Source organism: Prinia subflava, chromosome 1 (assembly GCF_021018805.1).
Source record: "Prinia subflava isolate CZ2003 ecotype Zambia chromosome 1, Cam_Psub_1.2, whole genome shotgun sequence".
NCBI classification, from domain to species: domain Eukaryota; kingdom Metazoa; phylum Chordata; class Aves; order Passeriformes; family Cisticolidae; genus Prinia; species Prinia subflava.
Genome location: NC_086247.1, coordinates 145,259,900 through 145,287,208, shown reverse-complemented (window position 1 = coordinate 145,287,208; position 27,309 = coordinate 145,259,900). Strand labels below are relative to the sequence as shown.

Here is a 27,309-nt window from a genome sequence, read left to right as displayed (position 1 = left end):
GTAGAGTAAGATCTTTTGCTTAACACCGTAAGCTGGATGCTGATTCCAGCTGCCCTCGATAATTTCCCCCTTCCCTGCCCCAGCTGGGGCAGCTGCACCATGAGCTGGCTGCAGGCCCTGAGCTGGGTTAAAAATAAGCTGGCAAAAAGAGTTATTTTTGACCTGGGTCGGTCCCTGCTTGGGGTCACGGCGCGGCTGCCCAGGCTCTCACGTGGCTGTGCTGGCAGAGGGGCAGGGGATGGCAAGAAAGAGGTGTTGGGGGAACTGAGGACTATTGAAAGCCTGAGCACTCCTGGAAGGTGCTCCTTGGGTGGGTATTCCTGCTCAGAACTCAGGTATTCCCCACCTCCAATACCAGCTGTCTTCCTAAAAGCCATTTCTAGGACAAACATCACTGCTGACAAAGCTCTAGCAGAATTTAAACACTTTTTGGTGGTGATGTCCTTTGTGGTTGTCTTCTCCCAGAGTAAATTGTATTCAAGTTTTCTATTTTCAGTGGTACAATCTGTCTTGAATGTTTCAAATACGTAGAACAGGAGAGAATATTTGATGCAAATCACACTTCAGTTTTGCTGTGCCAGGTGTGCTAAAGGTGGATGATCAGAGGGAGATCTGACAGCTCATGCCCTGCATAGCACTGGAGTTGATTCAGTATTTAAATCACAGCTGATTTGATGTGACACCATTTAACTAATTTGTGATGCCATCCTGCTCTCCCATAACTCCTAAGGGGGTAAAAGTTCGGGTAATTTTTTTGAGTCTACTTGTTGAACTAAAATTTGCCTTTGCTTTGGGGATATGGAAGACTGAAGGACTCTGTTATGTGATCAGCATGGATTTAATCCTTTCAAATACTTTAAGAGGGCTAATAAGAAAGATGGAGACAGACCTTTCAGTAGGACCTGTAATGACGGACAAGGGGTAATGGTTATAAACTGAAGGAGGGTTGGCTTAGATACAACGATGAAATGTTTACAGTGAGGGTGGTGAAATGCTGGCACAGGTTGTCCAGGGAGTTGGTTGGTGTCTCATGCCTGGAAATATTCAAGGTCAGGTTGGATGGGGCCTTGAGACACCCTGACCTAGTGGAAGATGTCCCTGCTTATGACAGGAGGGTTGGATCAGATGAGCTTCAAAGGTTCCTTCCAGCTGAAATGTTGTATGATTCCAAAGGTGTGCTGGTTCCCTGAGCCCAGGACTGAGGAGTTGTGTGAGTGTGTCTGGTTGGGATGTCTCTGTGATGCACAAACACACCCAGAGCCTCAAGAATGGCCTCAGCACGTTCCCCATTCCTGCATCTATTTGCAAATATAATATTAAACATTAAGCAAGACTTTGCACATGAAAAAGAAATCCATGCACTTTGTGTTTCCATGGGAGAGGAGGGATCTCTGATGCACTGTAATTTGTTAGGAAGTGAACTCTCTTGACTGGTTTCTCTATGTGCAGCTGATGTAAATAGGTTCCATCTGCTTTTTATTCTTAGTCTTGGAATTTTATAGGCTTACCCTCATAGACATGGTACCATCAGCCAGATACCTGCTTCAGGTGTTGTTTGTACAGTGTGCAAAATCCTTTAGCCTTTTAGGGGTAATGATGGCAATTCCTCACGTGGCATTCCCTGAGCTTTTCCTTGCCCTCTGCCTCTTGTGGCTGAAGTCCTGGTGCCGTCCTGGCAGCCCTCTCCTACCCCAAGGAGAGCCACACACCCAGGGATTTACAGTGGCGTGACTCCATGCAGAAATCCTTGTCTTATCATCATCACTTGTGTTTTGGTGGTGTGTGCTTGTGCCTTTGGAAGTGTGGGGGACTCCAGGGTACAAAAGCAGGAGTATTGAGGTGGGGATGGGCATTCAGCCACCTGGGGAGGAGAATCCTCTGCTGCCACCCCAGCACAGCCTGCCGGATGCTGAGGCGGACGATGCGAGGCACGTCCTGGAGCCCTCCTCTGCTGCAGGGCCTTGGCTGCCTCACAGCACTGTGAAAGACTCTTTAAACACACCTTCCTCCTTTTCCTCACGCCGTCAGAAGCATTACAAGGTAAAGACAATGCAGCCCGTTGTGTTTGGAAGTGCTGGTGTGGGGCACACAAAGTGGGTGTTGCTGCTCTGTCCCATGTTGCGTATGTGGTGCCTTTTTCATCTTCAAAGCATTTTCCAGCCATGAACTAAGAGCACACGCATTAGCTGAGAACACACACCCCTCCCTGAGCAGCTGATGCCGGGCACATCCCAGGAAAAACTTCCAGAGTATGACACACCACTTTTGATGAAAATAAAATGATGCCATATTTCATCAGCTCTATTAGAAGTACTTAAGTAATTGAACTAATGAAACTTTAAAAAGCCTTTAAGAGAAGAATGTGGTACACATCTTTGTTCCCAGGCTTTCCCCCCTGCCCCCCTTACTTTCCCTGTTGAACATCTTTTGTTGACTTTTTGGGATCTGTTTGTTTTCCTATGTGTGGTTTTGCTGGGGTTTGTGTGTGTTATGGTGGTTGATTTCTCTGCTTTGCAGCAGTACTGTTACAGTTTCTGCAGCAAAGGAAAGTGTCATCTGCAAAACAGCATGAGTATCACTGGAGTACCTCATCTTTCATACCAGATCTTGCAAATACTGGGTTTTATTTCCATTGTGTTCATTGGCCTGTGCTGTGTGTGCCTGCCTTGCCTCTGGGCTGTGTTTAGTTCTCACAGTTTCAACATGATTTCTTGTCTTCATGTGTTCCATCATACATTTCCACCATCCTTCCAGCTGTGATGTCCAACACCTGGCCCCTCTGACCCCATGTTGGCTTAATCCTTGTCCCATCACCGCTGTAGTCAGCTTGGGTATTTATCTCTCCCTTTACCTTTTCCTTGAGCAGGACAGGTGAGGTGGATGTGATGACATGCTCTGCACAGGACAGAAATCCTGTCCAGGGCCATGTGCTCGGCTCCCTCACCCTGCCTTTTGGAAAAAGAGAACAGTGGCCCCCGAGTCATCATACCTAGTGGACTTTTTTGGGTGGCTTCAGTGTAGTGACTGGCCACTGATGGAGCTTTGTGCTCCAGACACTCCCAGTCTGCAGATACACGGGATTGTCTGCCACCAACTGCAGCCAAGACATTCATTTGGCCAAGACGCAGTGACCCCGAACGTCCAGCCCATTTCTGAGAGCTTTATTTTCCAAGCTAAATTTATGCATCCTGTGTGCAGCTCGCTTTTTTTCTGGGTGCAGCTTACTCTTGTGGTTTTTTCTCTTTGCAGGGGAGGCGGATGAGGAAGCGTTTGCCGAGGAGTGCAGACGGAGAGGACAACACGCGCTGCCCTCCCAGCCCGCCAACGCCCGCCTGCTGAAGCCCCACAAGCCTGGCAGCTCCCCACGCTTTGCCTTCCCTTACAGTAGTGATGAGGTGGAAGAACAAGACAGAAGCCGGGTTACCAGCAGCTTCGAGGCCCCTTTTTATTTATCAGGTGTGCACAAGCATGTTGGTGAGAAACGTGCAGAGAAGGACCCATCACATAGTCAAAAGCCAAAGCCAAAAAGCCAAGCAAGGAGTTGGTGCTGTGTGTTGACTTAATGTTAGTTCCCTGGTAGATAATAAATAGCAGCTTGTTTGCCTTCATCCTGCTTTAGCTCTGATCTTCCATTTAGCCTAGATTCACTAACGCCCTGGGATATTTAAGGATCCAGGGCAAATACTGTTGTGCTGCTGAAGTGCCTCTGCTCTTTGTTGTTAAAAGTGAAGGCATTTTAGAGGTTAACTCATCACGATACTTTGCACATTCATTTACTTAAATTGTGCTTGGCTTCCTTGTGCAAGGAGAAGTTCAGCAAGTTGATACTATTTCTGGAAGCTGCAATTTTAGGCAACTAAATCCTAATAGAGGAGGCTGAGAACGTTCAGGCAAACGTGGCAATGTGGCAATTGTCCGGGTTATTTTTAGAAGTAATTAGTCCTTTGATATATTTTCAGTCTGTAATTTTTTGGCAATTTAGTCCAGAGGCTATCTTGGACAACAAAGTCCTCATAACTACTTGATTTAATTGGAACCTGTGGTCAGAGATTATCCAGGATTGTGAGGACAGGTTTTTCTGATACGTGCAAGATGCCTTTCTACTTGGATGCCCAAACCAAGGACCCTTCTCAGTAGTGTGAAATCAGGTGAAGTGCTGGGAAGTGTGAGCCTGTGAGGCTTCTCAGGGTAAACACAGCACATGAACAATATACACTGTATCCCAAAACAGGTGCTCTTGTACCCCCAGTGCTGTACCAGCTTCCACTGTGTTTATGAACCTTTAAACCTAACGCTGTCTTTTGTATGGAAGACCAAAAGATATTATGATGGATGACAGGTTGAAAAAGTAGAATATTTTAGATTAACGTGTTCCTGATGAGTTGCTGTAAGCTTTGTGTCTTTAAAGATGATCCAGCTGAATATTTTCTTTTAGAAAAAAAGGGAAAAAAAAAGAAAAAAGTTACAGAGGCCTGAATGTAACCTCTGGGCTCATGTCCTGAAGCCTCCCATGCAAGGGCTACAGGTTTGGTCTCCTGTGTCTGTGGCTGGCAAAACAAACCCTTGGCTCTGCCTTTGGACACATGAGAGTCTCTGCAATCACAATATTTTGCAATGGATTCAAAGGAGCAGCTGAGTTTGACATGCACCATGCAATTTCTGGAGCAATTTTTAAGATTGCATAGGACCTTTTGCTGTGAATTTATTTATGCTCCAAGACGCACAAGTTTGCAATTAAAATTAATTTCCAGAAGTATTAATGCAATCACAAAGTGCTGTCTTCTATCAGTAGATTGTGAGTTGCCAAAAAAGACTCAGGGTGAAAACTTGATTGCAGTAAGACTAAGATTTTACTGTTGCTTTAAATATTTTGCCTGCTGTTCCTCTGATGGACAGGGCTGCTGAAGGACTGGTCGAGTCAGTCAAAAACCTACGTGAGTGTCTTAATCCCTCCCTGGGGAGTTTGTGCACGAGCCCTGGCCAGTACTGCCATTCCCCTTCATGGGTGTTCACCTCTGCTGACTGCCTTGCCCAGCAAGCAGCTTCACCAGCACAGCTCTGTAATTACAGAGACCACTTTACTTGCTTGGCTTCTCATCCATCACTGCCGTGCTTACACGGGCCGGCGGCGGGAGAGAATGGCATCCTTCCTGCCCTGCTCCAAAGCCCTCTCAGTTCACTGGGGAATAGTTAATGTCAATAGTTAATAGTGCAATGGCCTCAAACCAGGTGAATTCCACCTTGAATCAGACCTTTTTGCCACCACCAGCGTGGGGTCTTGACAGCAGGACCACGCAGCAGGTTTAGATCTTGTCCCAGCTGGAGCACCTCAAGCAAACCCTCAGTCATTAATGATTCACCTGCAGTGAGGTTGTTTTCTTTTCCCAGCTCTAAGAAGGGGACTGTTTGAATTTTCATTTGTAAGTCCATAGGAAATTTAAAGGAAGGCAAAGGGGATAGGTTTCATCTTGACTATGTGGTGGGAATCCCTCTGGAAGTGGCATCTTTCTAGTGCCCAAGAGGAAAGGCTGGCCAACTCCTTTAGACTGGCAATATCCAGAGGTGAGATGAATCCTCTCCTTAGTCAGGATTGCCAGTCATCACAGTGGGTATTTAACAGAAAAATGAGAGTTTAATTTAATTCTCCATCTACTATGGGCACTTTGTGTTTTAGTGGAAATTACTCTGGAAACTGTTCCTAGTTTCATAATGGCCTTTTAGAATAAAATTTCACCTCCTGTGCTCTGAAGTCGCTGCATATATCAAACAGTTCTCTAGCTCCAAACAAGGAATCTTTGAAATAAGAATTCAGACACTGCAAGTGATGTGCTCCCTGAGAGTGTGATGCACAGCTGACTGGCGGGATCTGAGCTGTGTCAGAGTGGTGTTAATGCCAGCAGAGACCTGGGGATGGCAGAGGTAGTTAATGCCAGAGGTAGTGGTATCTACTGCTTAAAGACAACTGCTTTGGATTTGAGAGTTTTGACCTTTATCCAGCAAAAATGATTGAAATGTTTTGTTGTTAAAATAGTGAAAAAATATGATGCAAATTTCATTATTTGGAAGATAATATTGCAAGGTTTGCTCTTCCTTTTCAAAGAAATAGCTTGCATTAACCTACAGCTTACAAAATTAATAATTTATTTTTTGCTGCATTTTCATCTGCTGGCATCTGTGAAGAGGAAACCACTCTAAAAGAACTAGCCTAACTAATCTTGATCCTTTCCTGGCATGGATTCCTCTGCTGGAAAGTTGAGCTGTTTGTACTTCATTTCATCTTTAATTCAGTCTCTGTTCTTTTTACCAATATGCAGTTTCCTAAATTCCACTTTACTAACAAGTAACAGTGATGTGCTTTGTTATCCAAACTAATTATTTTATAATTCCATCACAAACTTTGTTTTGGGCATGTAATGGAAAGAGAAAGGAAAGCAAAGCCACTGTTTTTTGTGGAAATCTAATACATGAGGAATGCTGGAAGTGCAGAGAGGGAGCTCCCCCTCCCTTTGCTCACATCCTCTGTGCAAGGGGGATGGGGTAACAGCTGTACCTGTGTGGGCAGGGGCTGGGAAGGCTGGCTGGTGGATTTGGAGATTTGGATTTGGCTGGCTGCCCCAGGCTTAGCCCAGAGCTGCCTTCACGCATGGTGTTTTGGCTGCTGGTACAAAATCATCCCGTTCCCATCAAAGATAGCTGGACTGTGAGCTGAGGGGCTCCCGTGGCTGCACAACCTTGCAAGCTTCTGCTTGCCATTTGGGAGTAAAACCTTGGAAATCCAGTCAGTGCTGGTGTTACCCCAATTAACAGGAGGCAAACAGGTGGTATCTGGCTTGGTGTGTCCTCGTGGCAATTGTAGGCAGAATTGTTAAAGAAAATGGCATGGTGAGCAAGCATGAAGTAAGGTCCCTGCAGGTTGCTAAAGGTTTTCAGTCCCCTAAAACATCAGAGTTGGGATTACATCACCAGGTTGGCCAGTGAAACTGGAGAACTCACCCCTGGATTTAACAGTGTGGATAATTGAATAGTGGAGCAGCATACCTGGACAGGGTGGGATGTTTTGTCTCTAAGGGACTAAAGGCTCCCTCTCCCTGATGCTCCATGGCACAGGCAGGAGCTGTGGATGAGGAGAGGGAATTAGTAGGTCAGGTTGTGCTGTGTGCTGGGCAGTGGCCCAGGCTGAGGGGAGGGGATGTGAAAGTGTAAAGCTGTAATTGCAAATTGAGTCACGCATGAAATTATACTGAAGCTGTGATCTGGGGTGAATTTTTACAATGACATATGTGAGTGTGGTCACTAAAATAACAGAGGGTGCCTGCAGATCAGGAGTAAGCCAGCTGCCTTTGAAATAGTTTATTGTTTTGATTAGAGAGACGTCTCTCAGAGCAGAAAATTAGAAAGAGCACTACAGAACTCAGCCTGAAAGTGCCTCACTGTCCTTTTAAAACTCTGTGGGTGTTGGGGTCATGGCTGGTTCCATGCTTTGAGGGAGGGCTACAATCTTAGCAAAAGTTGGTAGATCTTGGAGAACATTTTCTCTGAGACTTGAGCAGAAAGTGTGATTCTCTCCCACCTCCAACCTCAGTGTTTCACTCTGAAGGTGGAAAGGAGGCTCCTCCGAAGTCCTCACCTTAGCAGATCTTCTGTAAAAATCATTCCATGGCCTTTATTGCTCCCTGCTGTGGTTCAGCTGTGACTGAACACCTTGTTCCTTCTGCTGACTCCTACGCTCCACTCTGCTGGCAGAGGGAAGGGGGAGCAGACCCGTGGCTGCTCTCTGCATCCTGGAGCAGGCAGATGTCAGGCAGGGCAGGAAAAAGTCAGATACCAGAAATGCATTGTGTGGGAGTGCCCTCCCCGGGACACTTGTGCCTCTGGGCCGCCGATGGGCGCCCCTCCCTCGCAGCTGCCACCCAGGAACGCGAGGAGCTTCCAGTCAGGGACTGAACAAACGCCCGACTCTGGGAGGTGCAGATGGCAGGGAAGCAGAAAGCCAGAAGGAAAGTCAATCTGGGACACAGCAGAGAAGCTTCCCAGTCTGTTTGGGTCCTTGCTGTTGAAGGGGTTGCTCCTAAGTGTTTCTGGAAGTGATTTTCAGCCTTCAGCAGCTTTATGAAAGCTGGAATAGCTTCTGTGCTCCTTATGGCTCTTCTGGAAGTAGAAAAGAAGGGGATGAAATGGGAAGAGTGGGTTAGCTGATGCTGTTTGCTTTAGACAAGAATTACCCAAGCAGTAAAGCAGGTGTAATTCCAAATGGTGTGGATTCTTGCTTCACCCATCTCTGCTCCTGGCAGCTGACAAAAGCAAGAAACACCAACTTAGTGAGATTTCTATCTGCATTTGAGTGAATCTGTTTTCCAAACGTCACAGCTTGGGGAAGCTCCTGGCAGCCTGTTCCCCCTGTGGCCCGTGAGGCATTTCTAGAGCTTGGGTGGCTAAAGATTGCTGCTAAGGAAATGTGAACAGCCTTCTCCAAGGCCAGCACTGTTTGGCTGAAGCCAGTTCAGCCTGGCACTTCCTATGGGAAGTTTCTATGGACACTTTGAGATGCTGGCTACTCGCCAGGACACGGGCTCACTGCAGAGTGATCAGTCATGGGGCTGCTGCTTTCTAATTCAGATTTTGTTGTCTCATGGCTTTGGGGCTAGTCTTGTAACCAAGGCAGCTAAATATGCTTTTAATTAGTGCTGGTTGAAGTATTTGAGTGAAATATGCACCGAAGGGTTACATCTTCAGTGTGCAAGTCTGATTTATGTTAGGAGCTGCTTCACCTGTTTGGATCAGGATTTTTGGCTGTTATCGACCAGCGTAGCATCGCTGGAGCAACAGACTGGCAAAGTTTGACCCATCCTTTCTTCTTAGGTGGGGTAGAAAAGGAAATGGCAGGCAGTGAAATTATTTATCACAGCAGGCTTAAAACAGAAAAGACCTGGCAGTTTTCTCTTGAGGAATACTCTGTGTTTGTGTGTTATCTCCCACTTTGGGCAATCTCTTTCTGTGTGTCAGTGATAACGCTTGAAAGATTTCCACTTTTCAGCCTTATCATTCTAGAGGCTGGTAGGAGACCATGTTGTCAAATACCTAAATATCTTCATACCACAATATTTTAACACTTGCATTGTTTCATTTATAAGAAAATAAATCATGTGGCATTCACTTCAAGTCATAATTTGCATTGCCTCACAGCATTTTTCAGGAACAGTTGCTAGAATTGCTTTCAAAATCTCAAGCATTTGAAGAAAATGGACTACTGAAAAAAAAAAGTATTATGATATAAAATAGCAGCATCAAATGCTATTATGTCTATATGTGGAAACCTTTTAGAAATACTGACCCTATTTTGAGAATGAAAAATTAAAAAACCCATGAAGCTAATAGCTGCTAGGGTTTAATGATCCTTTCCCAAATATCTGTGTTATTGTTTCATAGTTATTACATGAGCTGGTTCTGATCAGCTGATATGATGCTGTTTTTCCCTTCAGTAAAGGGAAGAATCCTTTGAATAACACCCCCCTGATGACTGATTCTCAGGAGTCAGCGTGTCTCTTCTGCCTCCATTGACCTCTGTGGGAAAGCAGGGAGATGCTTGAGCCCTTCTGGGATGGGTGCCTTACTCAGTGAATTGAGTGCAAAGGGATCCTATTTTTGAGTGACCAAGGGGCTGATGTGGAAGGAAACTTCCTGGATGGAGTTCCTAGTGAGGAGATGTTCACACAGTGACTCCAGGGACAGGAGTTTAGCTCAGGGGATGACAGAGTGCAGGGAAAACCCAGCATCATCTGCATTTCTGCTAGGCACTGTCAGTTTCTTTCTTCCTTAAACAAGAGAACTGGTTTCCACTCTAACTTTGTGCAGGCTAATCACTCATGGCAGAATTTCTAAACAAATATCCTGCCTCTTGACTCAGATGATTGCAGAAGATGAAGTCATGCTGTGGGTACAGCACAGGAGCTAGAGTGATAACCTAGAACAGTTTCCTGTTGCTACGAGTGAGTGTATTTCCTCTAAGCTTTTGATAATGTCTCAAATGGTTTTAGCTGAAGGCCTTACCTCATGGTTCTCTCCAAGTCTTAAACTTAAACTGTGGAACTTCAGCTCTGCCATGGGCACATCTCTAACTGTGCTTGGGAGCAGCTCTGGTGAGGAGCAAACTGCAGCCACAGTGTGGCTTTGTACTCCCTGGCCTCCCACCACCTCCTCTTCCCATCTTAATTTTGCTATTGATAAATTGATGGAGAACCAGGTGCACTGGTGAAACTGCTTCCCTGAGGCCATCTCTGCCTGCCTGCTGACAGAGCAGAGGAAAAAAGAGATTTCCATACAGCAGAGCTGTGCCTTTGCAGGGCCACTCCTCTGACTCCCAGCCCTGCCTCTCAGCTGGATTGCAGGGGCTGCTCTGTGCTGGTCTCAGTCCCTGGACTGAGCTGATTTCCAGTGACAGAGCACCACTGAGCTGAAAGATCCCTCCAGCTGTCTCAGAACATCCCAGAATGACTGTCTGAGGGAAATGTTTCCTGGCTCTCAGTTTTTTTTTATGAGGGCACCTGGGTAGATGTGGTGGCTCACACAGTTCACTGCCCATGCAAAGTCTGCCAGCAAGTTGGATTTTACTGCAGGTTTGGAGGAAAAGGTGTGATGCCGAGCTAGAACTGTTTCTCACACATCTCTGTGGGGGTAATAAAGCATTGGAATGGTGATCACATGGCTGGAAGCTTGTGCCTACTGAACCTATAGCAAATAATTGTTGCTTGAACTCAATGCTTTCATGCACCATTGGGGCTGCAGTCGAATATAACCTGTGGTGCATAGTTAAGCATGAGCAGGCTGATGACCAGCATATAAAATATATATTGGTAAACACTGAGCACCTTCTTATTTACTCAGGATTCTTGGCATTCCCTAGTCTTAAAATGGAAATGCAAATATCGTGGTAACTCTGACTACCGTGAGCAGGAAATGCCAGTACTTAAATGCTCCTGCTGCATAAGTCTTATTTATTGCTTCCTTTTTGAAAATTATTCTGGTTTTGCATGTGCTATAATTTTGAAGCTTTTCCTGAATGGCTTTGAAGTATTTTGAAAGTTCTCCAGATCTTTTCAAACTTCAAAGATTGGTAGTATTTTCTTTCTCTCCTATGTAAGGGATGTAGTAGAATGGGGGATATAGCAGAAATGGCAATTTAAAAAAAAAAACCATACAACCCATTAGGAAGCCAGACCTTTTCTTTAATATTCTTTAAACCATTCAGAGAACATGTGCTTTTGCTAGAAAGAAAAGTCCATGAATGCTGTGAAAAGTGTTTTACAAGCCATGTTTCCTCAGGATACAAAGAAGGCAGCAAGAGGAGGAAGCAGAAGCAGAGAGAGGAACTGAAGAAGAAGAAGTCAACCAAAGCGAGTTACTAAAATGGACTTCTCTGCTATGCCAATACCTTTATAATAATGACAACAACTTCATGTTACCTTCGAGCACACCTCTTTTGTGTATATTTTTTGATTGTTCACACTGCTACCAAGGAAGTGACTCATGTTTAAAACTGTACTAAAATTGCACTATGTTATTCCTTTTAGTTTCACGGAGTGGCTTTCTTGCCCGTTCAGGTTAGGGAATTCAGATGAGGCTGGTCGTGGTTAGAAGTGTGTTATGTTTGAAGATTGGAAAGCGTCACAGAATTTCTTACCTCTTCCTTCCCTGGGACTAAGACGACTCTAGTCTAGTGTTTGTTATTTGTCGTGTAGGAGATAAAAGGTAAATGCCTGCTTGTTTGCTCACTGGCATCAACATCAGGCCCCTTGAAAGAAGAATTCTGTTCACTCATGTCATGGAGAGTGGGACTGAGACATGAGCTCTTATAGGGTAATTTATGCAAGGTTAATAAGTGACTTTTATGGTTGGGTTTTTTTGGGTTTGTTGGTTTTTTGTTTTTTTTTTCCCCAGGCTGGGCAGTTCTACCCCTGCTATTAAAATGTTCCCTCATATTAAATTGTATCTTGAAGTTATATCCTCTGATTTTAAGAAAAGTAGTGTAATGATGGTCTCCTGTAAGGACTCCTACTGCTTTCTTTAGGCTTAGTTGACTCCCGATGAATCATTTAGTGAAATCATTCCTTATTTTAAAAGTTTATTTTCAGAACCTAGAGACAAATGATGCAAGTGCTACTTTAAAACTGCTCTTTGTTTCTTCTGAGTAGGTTTTGGATAACAAACATTTTTTCAGCATCCATTTTAGATTTTATCAACTTGTGTCTGCAAAGAACTTATACCTATATGTATAAAAGCATTTTGCATCGGTTTTATTGCAGGACTAATTTTTTTTTAGCTTGAAAAAATGTCTTAGATCTAAAAGAAACACGTATTTCTGGCAAGATGACTTCCTTGCTTCCCATACTCGTCTCATGTGCATGACACATTGCTTCTCTTAACCTTTTAGTGTGTACAGAGCCCCTCTGTTGCCTTAAGCATTTACCTGCATGTTTCTTGTCCGTGTGTTGTCTCCTTTTTTTAACCTCCAGGTAGGAGTTAGCAGCTTATGGTTTTGTTTTGTTTCTTTTGTCTTCCTCTTGCCAATATGTTGTTGATGTAACAGCCTTAAACCTGGCAATATTGAAAGTCCACAGTTCCTGGAGAAACTCACTCACCCTAATGTTTCGAAGATGTAGGAATGCACATAAGGTGTAAGAGAGGAGCTAAACAGAAAAGCCAGCTCTGCATTCTAGCATGGTTTGATGTAACAAATTCTGGTGTCTCTGGTATGGGAATGGTTTAGCTTCAATTACCCAATGTAACCCTCTGCAGGCATCATATAACACACAATAACCATTTGTGAACTCTCTTAGGGTCTGTAAATTATGGTTAAGATCAAATAAGGACTGAGTACTGGTATTCTGTCACTTAAGTACCACTTTTTTTTTTTTTTTTTTTTGTGCAGTGTTACTAATATTTAAAAATAAAGAAAATCTTCCTTTATACTTTGTCCTCTTGCACTGTGCTGTAGACTGGCATCAGTTGTCTGGTTGATCTCCATTAAAGTTCAGGCTGTGAGTCCTCATTCACACAATGCCCACAAGCATTCCAGGTAATTCCTTTTGTTAAATCCATGAGCAAGTCAATACAGTCCCTGTGTCAAATGGCTGATACTGGAAAATGAGGGTTCTTTCTGGCTGGAAACATCACTGTGAGGACAGCATACTTCAAGCAGAGCTTGCACATTTGCCATGCAAGGAATATTCATCCTGGACAATGCACAACAGTGAACTGCATCCTGGTTAGGCTGCTTTCCATGCTCTAGGAGAAATGCCTCCCATACATGTGTTAGTTTAAAGCTGTTACTGCTCATTATTTGTTGGGGACATGGTGCTTGCTTTGGAGAAGCAGCAGAGGTGGAGGAAGGGAGAGGTGACACCAGCACAGGGCTGGTCTCCCCAGGGCTGTCCCTGTACGTAATGGGACAGAGTGGCTCCAGACCAGGAATGTGCCTTGAAGAGTTAGAGCAGACAGGGATTTGGTACACAAACATCTCCTTGACTCAATCCCTGTGTTAGGCTTGATGGAGGCGGGTAGAGCATTAATTAGGAGACCTGCAGGCAGGCTCCAAATTAGTGAGGAGAAGCCTGTCTCAACAAAGGCAACCTCATCCCACTGGAAGGGGCCTCCTACACCCGGCGCCTGCCACTGGGAGAAGCTCCTGGGAAACAGAGTCCCCAGAGGAGGAACCACGGGCATCATCCCTTCCATTACTGCCTAGAATCTGTCCGAGCTTGCCCAGAAATTAAGAGATGTGGGCCCATGGCCATTGAGCCTAATTCCTTCTTTCTAACCCTAATTATTTCTGGATTGTAGCTGAAGGGGAACTGCTCAAGTGTAGCGTGGCTGTAGCGCTGTGTTCACGTGGCCGTGCTGCTTCCAGAGCCTGGAGCTGGTGGTGCTGGGTCTGTAGGAGCAGGCCCGTGGTTCTGTGTCCCAGTGCACCCATCTGCCACAGGTGAAGGCTGCCTGGTGATGTGGGTGCTTAAGTATGTGTCGGGGTAGGGAAAAATGCAGGTGGGTGTGAGACACCGCAACTGATAACAGATGATGCTGGCCCAAGAGTGGCTGTGAATAAATGTGTTGTGAAAGTTGGGAAATGATTCCTGCCCATCCCACAATGCTCCTGTGGAAGAGCTGAGAGCAGAAACAGAGCTAGTTTAAATATGGGGCCTAATGTGATGTGTAAAATGTATTGCAAAACGATTCTTTATGGAGCAGCTACCTGGGCTCCAAGACCCAAAATGTATCCCATGAGAAAATAAATTTACTAGGGTAGATAACTGTTGAATAATAGGAAGGATACATTGAAAAGTATCCCTTAAAATGATACACTGAAAAAAACCTACTTGGAGATAGAGGGGACACAATAGCAAGCAAACACAATGCTGACAGCTAAATGTTCCTGCCCCTCACTTGGAAGCTGCCACTATGAAAACAGTTAAAATTCAGTTGTTTTTCCACACCTTTCAGAGACGTGCACTGTCTACTCTTTGAACCAAGACTTGGCAAGACTTTGATCTGAAATAAATGATCTCAGAGTGTGTAGGTGTCAGAGTGATGAAAAAGTATTTTTCAAGTTTTTGCCCAGTCTCTGCTCCATGCTGGTGCCACCTTCATGAGCAGCTTGCAGACCTGTACATCCTGCCCCAGAGGGAACACAAAGCTCTGTTTCCTTCTGTCAGCTGGGCCATCTTTACAGAGACTTCCCAAATTTCCAGCTATCCCATGAGCCTTTGTCTGTATTTCTTGAAATAACACACTGAAAAGATGGTGCACATAGAAGATGTGCAGTAGTCAGGTAAGCACCAAGCTGCCCAGCCACATCTGAAACGTGTGACTTGAACCCACTTGTTCTTCAGGAATGTTCCCCCACCATGTGCCACCAAACTGGTGCCTATCAAGTGGTGGGATGAGCTTGTTACTATATCAAATGTCACTGTTTTATTCTACCTGCAAAGAATTCTATTGATCTCCATTTTTTCCCTTTTGTTTTGTGTGCTAGTTGCACAGGATTCCCTGGATGCACAGGTTAGTCCTTCCTGCATTTCAGATCTTGGTTATCTTGTGCAGTTCTGCTGTTTTATGTCCAAGCTGAGCTCACATTTTAGGGCTCTCTCATATTTCCTTGCCAGAGGAGCACCTTGCTGCCCTGCAACCCACACACTGATGGGAGGGTGGGGGTGGCATATTTACCCATGATTAACTACAGTTTAAGTTAACTATTATTTCTAAGTGTGAAACTGGTCTTAAGAGACTTTTTGTCACTCTTTGCAAAACTTTTCTCATTGCTACCTGTTGCACTAAAAACTCCTGGCAAGGCAATTTTCCTCCCTGTTGAGGAGAATTAAAAGAGGGCACTTACAGCCACATACAGATCTCAGTAAATGTTCATATTTGGAACTGTGATCGATTCCCCTGCCCTGTGTCAGCACCCTTTGTCCCTTCACAAGCTCTTGTAGCCAAAAAGGATTAGGTGGCATGTTAGGAAGTGTCAGATTTGTTATGTGCCTTGTTGGTGCCCTCTTAGCCACCAGCTGTTAACTTCTGACAGCTCGAGAAGCACTTACAAAGTGGCTGAGCTGACGTGAGATGACATTTCCAAGCACGGGGTAGGTTACCGTGCTGCTCTCGTCACGACAAGAGGAGACTGGCCATGTCATTTGGCATATCTTGAACTACAGTTTCAAGTGTCCCAGGCTTGAGATAGGCAGGATCCTGCCTCTTCCTGAAAGCCTCATGTTGTCACTGCAAAACCAGCCCAAAAAGTAAGACGTGAGTGTGAGAGGAAGATTAAAACCCTTGAGCTGATAATGAGTCTGAATGCTTTGATTTCAGGGAAACGCCTCAATATCTGCCTGGAAGTGATCACGGATTTTCTAGGATGTCTTCAAGGAGGGAATGGGACCTCACTGCATTGGCTGGCTGTCTAACTGCATCTCTTCAGTGTCTGTTTCTGTTGGCACACACAGGCACCTTTCTACCGAAATAGCAGATGTCATTTTTTCCATACCTTGTTTGGGAAGTGCTCATCCTTTGCTCAATGCTGAGCAATTTGCTTGCTCTTTGGGCTGCTGGTGGTTGAAATGTAATGAAATCTGACATGGCAGGTATTATTTTTACATTATTTCAGTTGGGAAAATTTCCTTTCACTTAAAGAAGAAAACTTACTTCCAGGCTTTTGAGATGAAAGCCAAGATGGCAAAATTGTGGATCACACCAAAGCTTTTATGCACATTCACCCCTTAAATGTAATGGGGTTAAACCTGTAAAATCTGTTTTCCTGCCTGATTTTCTGGGTTCAGATGTGTGGCATTGTTTGATGGTTCAATATGTTTAGATGAGCAGTGCTGTTGCACATTGCTACGTCAGAGCAGGAGACGGTTTGCAGCCTCTGTAACAGACTGCACACTCAGAGCCAAGGAAGGGAAGGAGCACTGAGGAGAGCTTTTGGAGCACTAAAAAAACACTTCCCACAGTACCTGGAAGGAACATTCACCACAGGTGGCTGCCTTGTTCCTGGCAGCAGACACAAGCTACAACCTGCCGTGCTGGTAGGGCTGTGACACCATGGGTCTCATGTCTGCGGGATGCCAGGGGAGGAGGCTCTGTGCTGGAGCCTTCCCTGGGCTGTGAGTCACGCTTTGTACCCATGAAAAGGATTTGTCACCTGCCTGGCCCACTGTCCTGTCTGTGATAGTGACTAATGGTGGCTGCCTAGGGGAAAGCACACCAACAGGATAAGCGTGTTATACCTCACCAAAGTGTTTTCCCAGCTGTGGTGCTTTGGCAGTCAGAGGCTCCTGGATCCAGAAATGGCCTTTTTGTTACCCAGTATTTTTTTCCCATTGTCCTGTTAACCTAGAAAGCTGCTCAATACTTGTTGTCCTACGACAAGGCATTCCTCATGTGACTCCACTGGGTAATGAGATAGGTGCTGCGTTTTAAAACTCTTCCCCACATCTTCCTTTGGCTTCCTCCCCTCCTCCATCCCAGCATGGCAAGAGACACTGCCCACCACATCCTCACTCACCTTTTCCATGGCACTCATGATTTTACACATTTCACTCATGCCAGCCTTTGGTTAACTCTCTTATGGCTCAAGAGTTTCAGCCCATTGAGCCATTCCTTACAGAAAACCTTTCCTACTTTTGATCACCCTCTCAGAATGGGGAAAGATGGTTAAACAGTGGCTCAGCTCCATAAATTTTGCTGACCATCTGGACAAGCATGAGTAGCATGTTGTCAGCTTGCTAATACTCCACTGACAGAAAGTGGGCCATGCACAGCCTGGGATGCAGGAAGGGCAGACCTGGGGCTGGCTCTGCTGCCCTCAGTCTCACCAGGCTCTCACAGGCTCCGGGGTGCGAACGCATGAGCTCATGGCAGTGATGGTATCTCCAGAGTGTGGTCCCACACACCTGCCCTCCCCCTCAGCTGAAATCACGTCATGGGACATTCCTTGGCAGCCTTTGGGATGTGCTCCTCCTGACTCAGGCTCAGCTCCTGCCGCCACTCTTTGCTCCTCCAAGCGTTTGCTGTCTGTGCCTCTGCCCAGCTGGCAGCACCCGGGCTGGGGTCTGTGGCCACTGCCAGGCTGCCTGCTCCCACAGAAAGCTGGCACTGGCTGAAGGATCCCTGCCAGCCAGGGAGATGGGCCCAGCAGCCTTGGGAAGGCTCCTGGTGTGACACATCCCTGCAGGCAGTGCCGGGAGTCCCAGGCGGTGTCACTCCAGGTGTCCCCAATTTCTGCAGCACCTTTCCCACTGCCAACCCCTTCTTGTTCAATATCAGAAGATATTTCCCATCTGTAGCAATCTGGGCTGTGAGTTTCCCTATTCCTGTCCACATCTTTGGTGCAGGGACAGCTGCATGCAAATGTTCTCTTACTGGGTTTTTGGGTCATCCACGTCATCTGGGAGATCGTAAGTGTCTGGGGAAATAGCTATGAGGAAACGTCAGTGATGGGAACATCAGAGAGATGGGAGGGTGCAGGACAGCAAACAGTGACAATTAAGTGCAAAGACAAAACCAGATCGCTGATCTGAGCCCCCAAAAGGTTGTGTCAGTCTGTCAAAGCCCAGAGTGTGTCTGGCTCTGCAGTTCTGGGTCAGACCCAGCTCCACTGTAAATGCCTTTTTGCCCAATATGTTTTTGCCTCGAGTGCAGACACAGACTCAGGTGATGGGTGACCTCTGCCTGCTGTGCCTCTGCTCCAGCACAGCCCTGCTGGGGTGTACAGGGGGGAGGTTTTGGGTGCACCTGAGCCCCTGTTTTTCTTAGCAGGGTTCAGGTTTGGCAGTGACATTTTCTTTAATCAACAAAATTACTTCCCTTGTAACCACAGATTTTTCTATCCTGATTTCTTAGGAAAATATTATTCCGCTCATGTAATGCAAGTCTGAGGTTGCATTATGAGATGGATGTGATAGAACACGATGGCAGTGAGTCACCTCATAGGTTTTATTGTGATGTGTCAGCTCAGAGAGGTAGAGAGCTATAGGTGTTTCCACCAGCCCAATTATGAAACATCTGCTGGTTAATGCTGGAATTAGTAAGTTTTTCCTAGGTTAGTTAGCAGATAGGTTTTGGTCTGTCATTTAACAATGTGGTTTTTTAAGTTGCTAACAATGAGCTGCCTCAGAATCTATTTTCCACCCAGAAAAGTCATCAGACTCCTGCTAGAAAGGGCTATATGAGCTCAGAAACTCCAGTGACCAGGATGAGACTGTCTCTCTTGGCAGAGGGGAAAGGTTCTGAGATGGCCTTTATTTTAGGACTACCTTCTGCTGGCAGTGACTAAAAGGGGTGATGATCCCATGGCCTGTTGCTGCTGAGAAGTGAGACAATGAAGGTGTGATTTGGAAAGCCAGGAGGTCACAGAGCAGGCCCTGTTCCTCTCAGTTTAATCCAGAGAGTGACAGATGCCTGCACACAGGCAGAAGTGTTCAAGGTAGGATTTGTGTTTCTGTCCCTGCTGGCTGTGTTCTTGGTGGTCATTCACAAGGACAAAGGACATTCCTTTGGGATGTTACAGAAGCCTGGGTATGAATTCATGTCTGTGGGATGTGCATGATGGAAGTGGTGGAAACCAATGGGTCCTGGTCCCTCTCCACCAGTGGTCTGGTGAGACCCTCAGCTGGGTCCTTTGCTTCCAGCTGAAATGCCCTTGGATTTACCAAGGCTGCACGAGCAAAGAGCCTCTCAGCTGGGCAGCCTGGAAGTATCTGGTCATAGTGGAATTTTTTTTTTTTTTGTAGAAGTTTAGGTAAATGTCGAGACTAATGATGTGTATGTTCAGCTTTTTTTGTTGTGCTATTTGTTTTTAGTGTAGTTTCCAGCCCCTCATGCAGGGGACAGATTTGGGGTAGCATAGGTGTCTCCTCTCCCTGTGTCTTCTCCTGATCACAGCTCTTCTGCAGCCCTCTCCCTTCAGCCCTGCATCTTTTTCCAGCAGAAAAAGTCAATCCACTGAAATGCTCTGGGGCTTTTGCTGTGTTAACAAACAGAGGCCAGGGCAGGACCTTTCCCTTCATTTTTGTACAATGGTCTGAACTGCCCTTCTCAAAGTGTTGTCTCACACCATTAACCCCTTACAGCCCTGGTCTGAGGAGAAGGTTTCCTCGTGGGGTCATAAATCCTTCAGAGGAGGCATCCAGGGAGGCAAACTGAGTAATGGAAATGTTAGCAGACCTTTCATTACACACCCAGTACATCATTACTTAATTTCTTTGCTTTTGTCTCCTGTTTTTATGGGTTTTTTTCCACCCTGATCAATAACATTCATCCTACTCAGTGAACAGTCTTGATACTGTTTTTATGGCGTGAAAATTACTGTTGCTTTGACTGGCTCCGATTACCAGGTGACACTGCTTGGCAGAAAACAATGAATCTTCCTATTATTTGGAAAATAAATATGATTTATGGGAGCAGCAATTGATAGTGGTCTGTGTTTTGCCATCAGCATGCTTGCTTTTCTGAAATAAGGCTTTTACCTTTGGAGCGTGAAGGCTGTTTGTCTAGTGCTGCAGAGCAGTTATATGTATATTTTTTCATTAAAATTTTAAAAAATATGATAAGGAAAAGATCTGTTGTTGTTTTAAGGGTTTGGTGCCTATGCAGGAAGCAGTTGTGTAGGTGTGAAGTTAAGCAGGCTGGCAGGGAAGGATGTGTTGTGGATGCTGGAGATGGTGGAAGGAGGAGGGAAAAGGGAGAAGCTGACCTGAGCACCTGCTGTCACTTCCCTTCACTCATGGTAGAGATGATGGTCAGCACTGAGGATTTATTGTTAAAATCCCACAATACTGATAACAAAAAACGGACCAATTCTTGGTTACATTTGGTAACTGCAGAGAAGGAGAACCTCTTCCCCTAAGAGCTGTGCAAGACATTACCCAGAAATGTCTGGGGAGCTCTGTGAGGCTGTTCCTGTTTTTTCTTTCATTCTTGATCTTTTTCAGCAATCTTTGCTGCCATCTGCTTGGCCTTGGCTGTCCTGGGCCAGGTCTCCCCAGCCAGAACAGAAGTGAGTCCTCTCCTTGCTAATGCTGATGCTGAAAATGTCTTGTGCTTCTTGAAGGACAAATAAATAAAGGTCTCACCTATTTGGGAGCACTTTTTTAAACTTTCATAGGGCAAATGAACTAAGAAATCCCCTGCATCACTTTGGAGTTTTAAAAACTAAAAATAGCCATGGTGTGGTGGGCTGACCCTGGCTGGATTCCAGGCACCCACCAAAACTACTGTCAATTCCCTCCACAAGTGGACAGGAGAGAGAAAATACAAGGAAGGGTTCATGAGTTGAGATAAGGACAGGGAGAGATCACACAAGGATTAACAGCCAGGCAAAACAGGCTTGACTTGAGGACATTAATTGAATTTACCAATCAGAATCAGAGCAGGATAATGAGAGATAAAACAAATCTTAAACACACCTGCCCCTCTCCTTCCCTTAATGTCGCCCCTGCCCTCCTTATTCCTGGGCTCTCTTTTCCCCTTCCCAGCTCCCAGGAGATGGGAAATGGGGGTTTCAGTCCCTTCGTCCTCATGGTTTCTGCTTCTGCTCAGGGAGAGCGGTTCTTCCCCTGCTCCATTGTGGGGTCTCTCCCAAGTTTTCCATGAACTGCTCCAGCTCTTCCCTGGGGTCAGTCCTTCAGGCACAGCCTGTACCACTGTGGGTCCCCCACAAGGTCACAAGTCCTACCAGGAGGCTGCTCCAGCATTGGCTTCCCATGGGTTCATGGTTCACAGCCTCCTTTTTTCCTCCTCTGCACCCCCTGAATCTCCGTGGGCTGCAGGGGCACAGCAGCCTCACCACGGTGTCCCCACGGGCTGCAGAGGAGCCCCAGCTGTGGCCCCTGGAGCACCTCCTGCCCCTCCTTCTCCACCAACGTTGGTGTCTGCACTCGTTGTTCTTGCACATTCTCACCCCGCTCTTCTCTGGCCACAATTACATCTGCCCAATAACTTTATTTCCTTTTTAAAATACATTATCCCAGAGGCATTACTATAATTCCTAACTGGCCCAGCCTTGGCCAGTGGCAGGTCCATCCTGGAACCATCTGGCTCTGCTGGACACAGGGGAAGCTCCCAGCAGCTTCTTACAGAAACCCTCCCTGCAGGGTGGGAATTTTCCCCTTATAGGAATCAATAAATCAGTCACAACTTCTGTCCTACAATGCACTCCATAAGGGGCAGTGCAGAATTTTTTTGCAGATTTTTTTTTTACAGAATTACTGGTAAAAAGCTCCACATCCAAAGAGGTTCATCTGCACATTTGCACAGGAAAGGCTGAACACTGAACATGCACCTATCACTGCTGCACAAAATGACACAGGGACCAAATTATTTCCCTATCAGGAACTGAGCTGCTTAGAAAAACACTTAATCAAGGTATTTTCATTAAGATATTTTGACAAAGATGAATGTTCCTAGAGGAAGCAGGTACATCAGACAGGAAGAGTTTGACCATTAATTTTAAAAAGTCAATTTTCTGTCAGGTAAAGTTGTATTTTGGATCAGTTTTACTGCTCCTTCCTGCCAGCCTGCTTGCTCTGCTTTGGGGCCAATTTCTGCTCCAGCTGAAGTGAATACCCTAAAGTTGTTTCTTTCTTCACAGAAAGAAAATTCAATCATGCACATCCACATATATATCGACCTCAAGCACCTTTTGGTATGTTTTTACCTACTTTTATTGGGCTGAGAAAAAAGATACTGTCCTATCAGCTAGAAAGCTGAAGCAAACAGGAGTTGCCTTTATCAATCTTAAAGCAATGGAATCAGCAGTTTTCTGAATATATAAAGGCAGAGCCTTTATTTTTCAGGCCTCTGAGTTTATGTTCAAGCAGTGCCAAACACTGGAGGGATCTAAGCTTGGTGTGAGAGTCCTCAGTGTTCCTCCTTTGTTTTATGGTCAAGAGGAGAATATTAGGAAAATCTGATCTGCTACATTACGTGGGACCATATAATTTCATTTAATGATGCCTGCATTGAAGTTGTGACCTCATGGCAAGCCCAGAGTGTATTTCACAAACACCCATCCACAACTGGAATATTCATCTCTTTTAAGCATCATCCCATACAGAAAGTGCTTCAGTTTACTCAGTTCCTCAAACAGCAGCTTCTACACCACTGCCTGGCTGCAGGGTCTTTGCACAGGTAGGAGAATCTCTGGCCAGGGCTAAATACAGGGTTTGTCCTGAGTTAGCTACAAGGAATGGGTTTTAGTGGGGGAAATGGCACAAATACAGCTTCCAGGGTAGCTGTAATTACACAGACTTTGATAAATATAATTACACTGTTGTTAAGGGGATTTTGGTGTATTTTATTTTTTCCACTTGCAAGAGCTGGATAAGAGATAGAGAGCTGTCAAAGGGAGTGCACAGTTTTGTTTCCTTATCTGAAATTAGAGCCCCAGGACACAGCTGTATTCTTATACTTTGAAGATTAATTTAAAATAAATACCATGCTTTTTATATCAGACCCTTGCCTTCTGTCTGGGATTTCTGTCACGTGGATGCTTTTTCTGCAGGTGCAGCTTTTCCCACTTTGCTGCCCCTTTTTGGAGGGGGTGTATTTGTGTGTGTGTTTGTGTGTTCACCTGGTGCTCAGCACTGTGTGTTTTAGCATGGCATTTCTACTCATAAATACCTTCACTGGAATAAAGACATGTGAACCTAAGGAGGTGTTAAACATTAATTATACTAACACAGATTCTGGAATTATTTAAGGCTTCATGCATGTAACATAAAGTATTGTTATGTGCATCATTACTCTGAATCTCACTCTTAAAGGATATTTAATTTTGATCAGAAAACAGAGAAGCCAAGTAACAGGAGTACCATGTTGCAACTTCAGAATCCAGTCATAATTTGATGACATTATCAGGATGTGTCCTCTATAAAAGATCTCCAAAAGGTCTTCCTATTTCAATTAAACCTTGTGGAGTGCACAATGCTTTTCTGAATGGGGCTAACATTCCTTAATTTAGTCATGGCAGCTGCTGTGCTATTTGCACTAATATATGCTGATATTCAGTGAATTAAATCTTGATGCATCTTTCCAAGTGCAGTGGGGAAGAAATCCCATCAAGGCACTTCACCCTAAAGCAACCTTCACCGATTTGTGTCGCTCCAGACTTTGCTGATGAGAGAGCTCCAGCACCCGCAGTAAACCCCAAATCCTGACACCTTTTATGGGCCTGTAAGGAGCTTTGCTCCACAAAGCTGAACATACTCCAGTCAGGTTCCTGACTTCACAAATACAGCAGAGGTCTGCCTTCCCCCTGGGAAGAGGTTGCTGTGTTCCTCACTCTTGTCAGATGGAAACCAATACAGCTTTTTGGCATCAGCCAAGTGCTTTCTGCTTTGTAAGCTACTACCTCAACCTCATTTTTTATACAGCTGAATTTACCAACACATTAGTCTGATTTATCAGCTTTGTAAAAAAACAGTATCTATTTCTTTAGAGACTTTCTGGTTTTCTGCAATTCCTGAACATTTGGAGTTGCTGAACATATTATTCTGGAAGAACAATTTCTTTTTTTCTGGAGGAATTTGCCCTTATAGACGTGCAAATCAAAGCTGCAGATTTGCTCAAGTGAGGCAGAAAGTGGCTTGATGAGTGGTGCATGGCCACATTGCAAACAGAACTCTGTCCTTGACAAGGTGGGGTTCAGGGTTAAGAGACTGGGACTCAGAGGATTTTCATACAGTTCCTGACTCTGCTCCTGATTTCTTGAGCCAGTCTTGGAGTGGTTACCAGTCAGCCTCTCTGCTCCCCCTGTATGTCTCTTGAACTTCATTCTGTGCATTTAGCTCATTAGTTTTGCAGACCAGGAAACCAAAAATGCTGCTTCACAAGGCAAACAGGGAAACAATGTGAAATAATACAGAATAAACAGCCTTGTTTCAGCTTATAAAGATGAAATTAAACCCTACAGGGTATTTCTCCTTAGAGCCAACAATAAGACAGCTCATTTCTCCCTGGCCCCGAAATCTAGACACACCAGAGAGGGAGATGGGTGAGATCTGCTAAGTGCCCTGCTCCACCCCTGCCTGTGGCTTTCCCTGCTTCCCCTCTCATTCTGAGTAATTATATTTGCAGTGCAAGTATTTGTACAACCACAGTCACATCCGAGGGCTTTCCCAGAGATAAGGGGCTCTATTTAACTTCCATTCACAGCTATCTGCAATATAATGTAATTAATTTGTCCTTTGTTTGTCAAGAGAAAACAAAACTGAACAGCTGAAATGGTATCTGGAGGAGCAGTGCATTCCTGCCCCTTGGCATAATTCAGCCTATAACTCTTTGTCCAGCTGTTCCTGTGCTGTGATGTCCACCACCCTGGGATGTGACACGGAGCAGCACTATAGGAAAACACCAGCTTGATTTATAGAAAAATTTCAGCACATCCATTATGATAAAGTTATTAAACTCTTTCAGTTATTTATCTTCTGTGATTGTGACCTGCCCTTTTGTAGGCACACGCATTTTGGGGGCATGGGTTAGTGCAGAGGCAAACTTGTGTCCTGGCTCCCCCTCAGCTCTGCCCCAGCACGCTGGGTGTGAGTCCCACTGGAGTGGAACAGACCCTGGGACTGTTCTCTCTGAAGGGTTTAAATACATTTTCCTGCTTGTTAGACAAATGTAATGGAACTCTAACTATGCAAGCCAAGAAGTGTGGCAAAAAGATGCTGTAAAATCTCAAGAATCCAGAGCAAAAGGAGGAATGTTTAAAAGGACCCTCAAAGCTGCTATCTTTAATGGAATTAGATATCTTAGCTAAATAAATAAGAAGCTATTGCTTGTAAAAAAAACCCAAAACCTCAGTGATTTCCCTTGAGGTAAAATCAGTAGAGCAAAAGAAGGAAAAAAAAAGGACTAAAAAAATTCTTCACCATAAACCCCAACGGGACTTGTCAGCTCTACAGCAGAAATTGGAGAGACTACTCAAGCAAGAAGAGGATTAGGCTATCTCCTATCAGCACCCAGGGACTGGATTTTTACAGCAACTTAAACAGAAAGTGGAGTTTTGGGTTTGGATTTTTTTATTATTTCCAGCTGTGCCAAAGACTGGAAGAAAAAATATACACAGTATTACCCCTACAGTGGTGTCTTTCTGGCAGGACCAGTGCCTGTGTCCTCCTTCTAGGTCTATCAGCTTTAACCATTTAAAAAGTGCTTTGCTTTGCACAGTGACCAAAGGCAGTGTGAACCATTTACACCTTAGGGTAAATCTCTGGGGACCCGTGTCCCACACTGCTGAACACAGAGTGAGCTGGCCTGGCTGTGAGGAGGATGGGACACACTTGGTGACAAAGGGTCGGGGATGCTGCCTGCTGCAGGAGAGCTGGAGGAGCCACGAGTCCTTCCTCCTAATCCTCTCTGACCTGGGCTCCTGATCCCAGCCACATCAGCATTCAGCTATTTGAATCTGCTCAGGCTGCCAAAAATACCAGGCATGGCCCGAGCAGACCCCTCTAGGACAGTCCCAGCTGCTCTGTGCAGGAGCCCCACGCTCCCCCCAGCGCCTCCCTGCCCCCCAGACAGCATCACTGCCTTTACAAGGGGCAGAAACTGGGCCAGTTATCACTGCAGTGGGAAGAAATGATTCCTGATTAAAACTCCACACCTTTTCACTCAAGCCCTCATGTCTGAGACTGTGCCTTTGCTCATGTGTGTCCTTGAGTCCAAGCACTGAGGGGAGGGCACTGGTGACATCTCCAGTTCTCAGAGCAGAGTCCTGCTCTGCTCTGGCACAAGGGCCCTCCTTGCTCTGGTCCTCTCCTTCCTTACAAGGTGCTTCCAGGGACCATCTCCTCTAGGCTCAGCCCAGCTCCAGCCTTCTCTTGTTCATTTCTGTAGCTTCTCAGGCTGGGCTGGTGGCAGCTCCCAGGGACACAGAGATGTTGGTGCACCCCTTGTTTTCATGTTGTATGGCTTGTGCTTGATTTGATTGTAAACTGTGCCAGGGCTGCATAAGTGAGCAGCTTCACCTGCCCATCTTCAGACCTGTGTGTTCAGTGACTGTCCCTCTGTGGTTCAGTCCTGCTCCCGTCATCTCCTTTGTATCTTTAACCAGTTTTTCCCCAAAGAGAGAACAGATAGGGTTTTAATTTGTAGTCCACTTCTGGGCTTTCAGCTTGCTCTTCCAAAAGTTATTAATTCCAGGACAAACACAATTTTCTCTTTCTTTTTCAGCCTCAGATTCTGGTGCTGAGGTAATGTGTCTCTGTCCTTCTAGCTTTATATAACTGTCTCCCTTTCTCTTTCTTTTTTTCCCCCCTTCTTTTTTTTTTTTAATTTTCTCTGCCTCTTTATCAACAGATGGAGAAAAAACTGTTATCTCCTTCCTTACGGGCAGGGCACAAAAGAGATAAAAAAGCAATTCTAAAGCCAAAGCTTGAAGTCTACCTGCTTAGCCTTCAGCCACCAACCCTCCTTGGCTAAATCTGACAGTGTCCTAAGCCTGGGGCCTCAGCAGGTTCTCCTTGGAGATTTCCTTCAACACCCCTACCTGTTCTGCATTCAGAGACACACAGCACCAAGTCTGTGCAGCACCCTGTGCTCCTGCTGGGGTCACCATCAGGGTCCTCTGTGCCCATTCTCACCTTCAGAGCCTGAAAAGGCCACGCGTCTGAAGGTGGTCTTGATTTATGTTCTGGGGATGAAACCTCCTGCTGTGGTGGGGGTCCTGCAAATTCACCTCCCTCAGCTGCCTGAAGGCTCCAACAGCATTACCTGCTGCCCACAAGGCTCTGCAGCTGTAGGGAGAAGAGGAGCTGGGCA

General features: G+C 45.5%; 1 protein-coding gene across 3 annotated transcripts in view; it reads left to right on the top strand.

Annotated features, from left to right (window-relative positions):
- DNAJB6 (DnaJ heat shock protein family (Hsp40) member B6) overlaps window positions 1–12,963 on the top strand; it is a 57,230-nt gene extending 44,267 nt beyond the window's left edge. The window contains exons 9-11 of one of the 3 annotated variants that reach the window (XM_063415787.1): window positions 3,250–3,456; window positions 4,897–4,934; window positions 11,320–12,963. In XM_063415787.1, the coding sequence (XP_063271857.1) occupies window positions 3,250–3,456; window positions 4,897–4,934; window positions 11,320–11,370 (296 nt within the window). In that variant the 3' untranslated portion in view covers window positions 11,371–12,963. Of the gene's footprint in view, window positions 1–3,249; window positions 3,609–4,896; window positions 4,935–11,319 lie in introns of those variants that run through there. The other 2 variants (XM_063415795.1, XM_063415777.1) reach the window with 2 other exon arrangements.
- The last annotated feature ends 14,346 nt before the right edge of the window (window positions 12,964–27,309 follow it).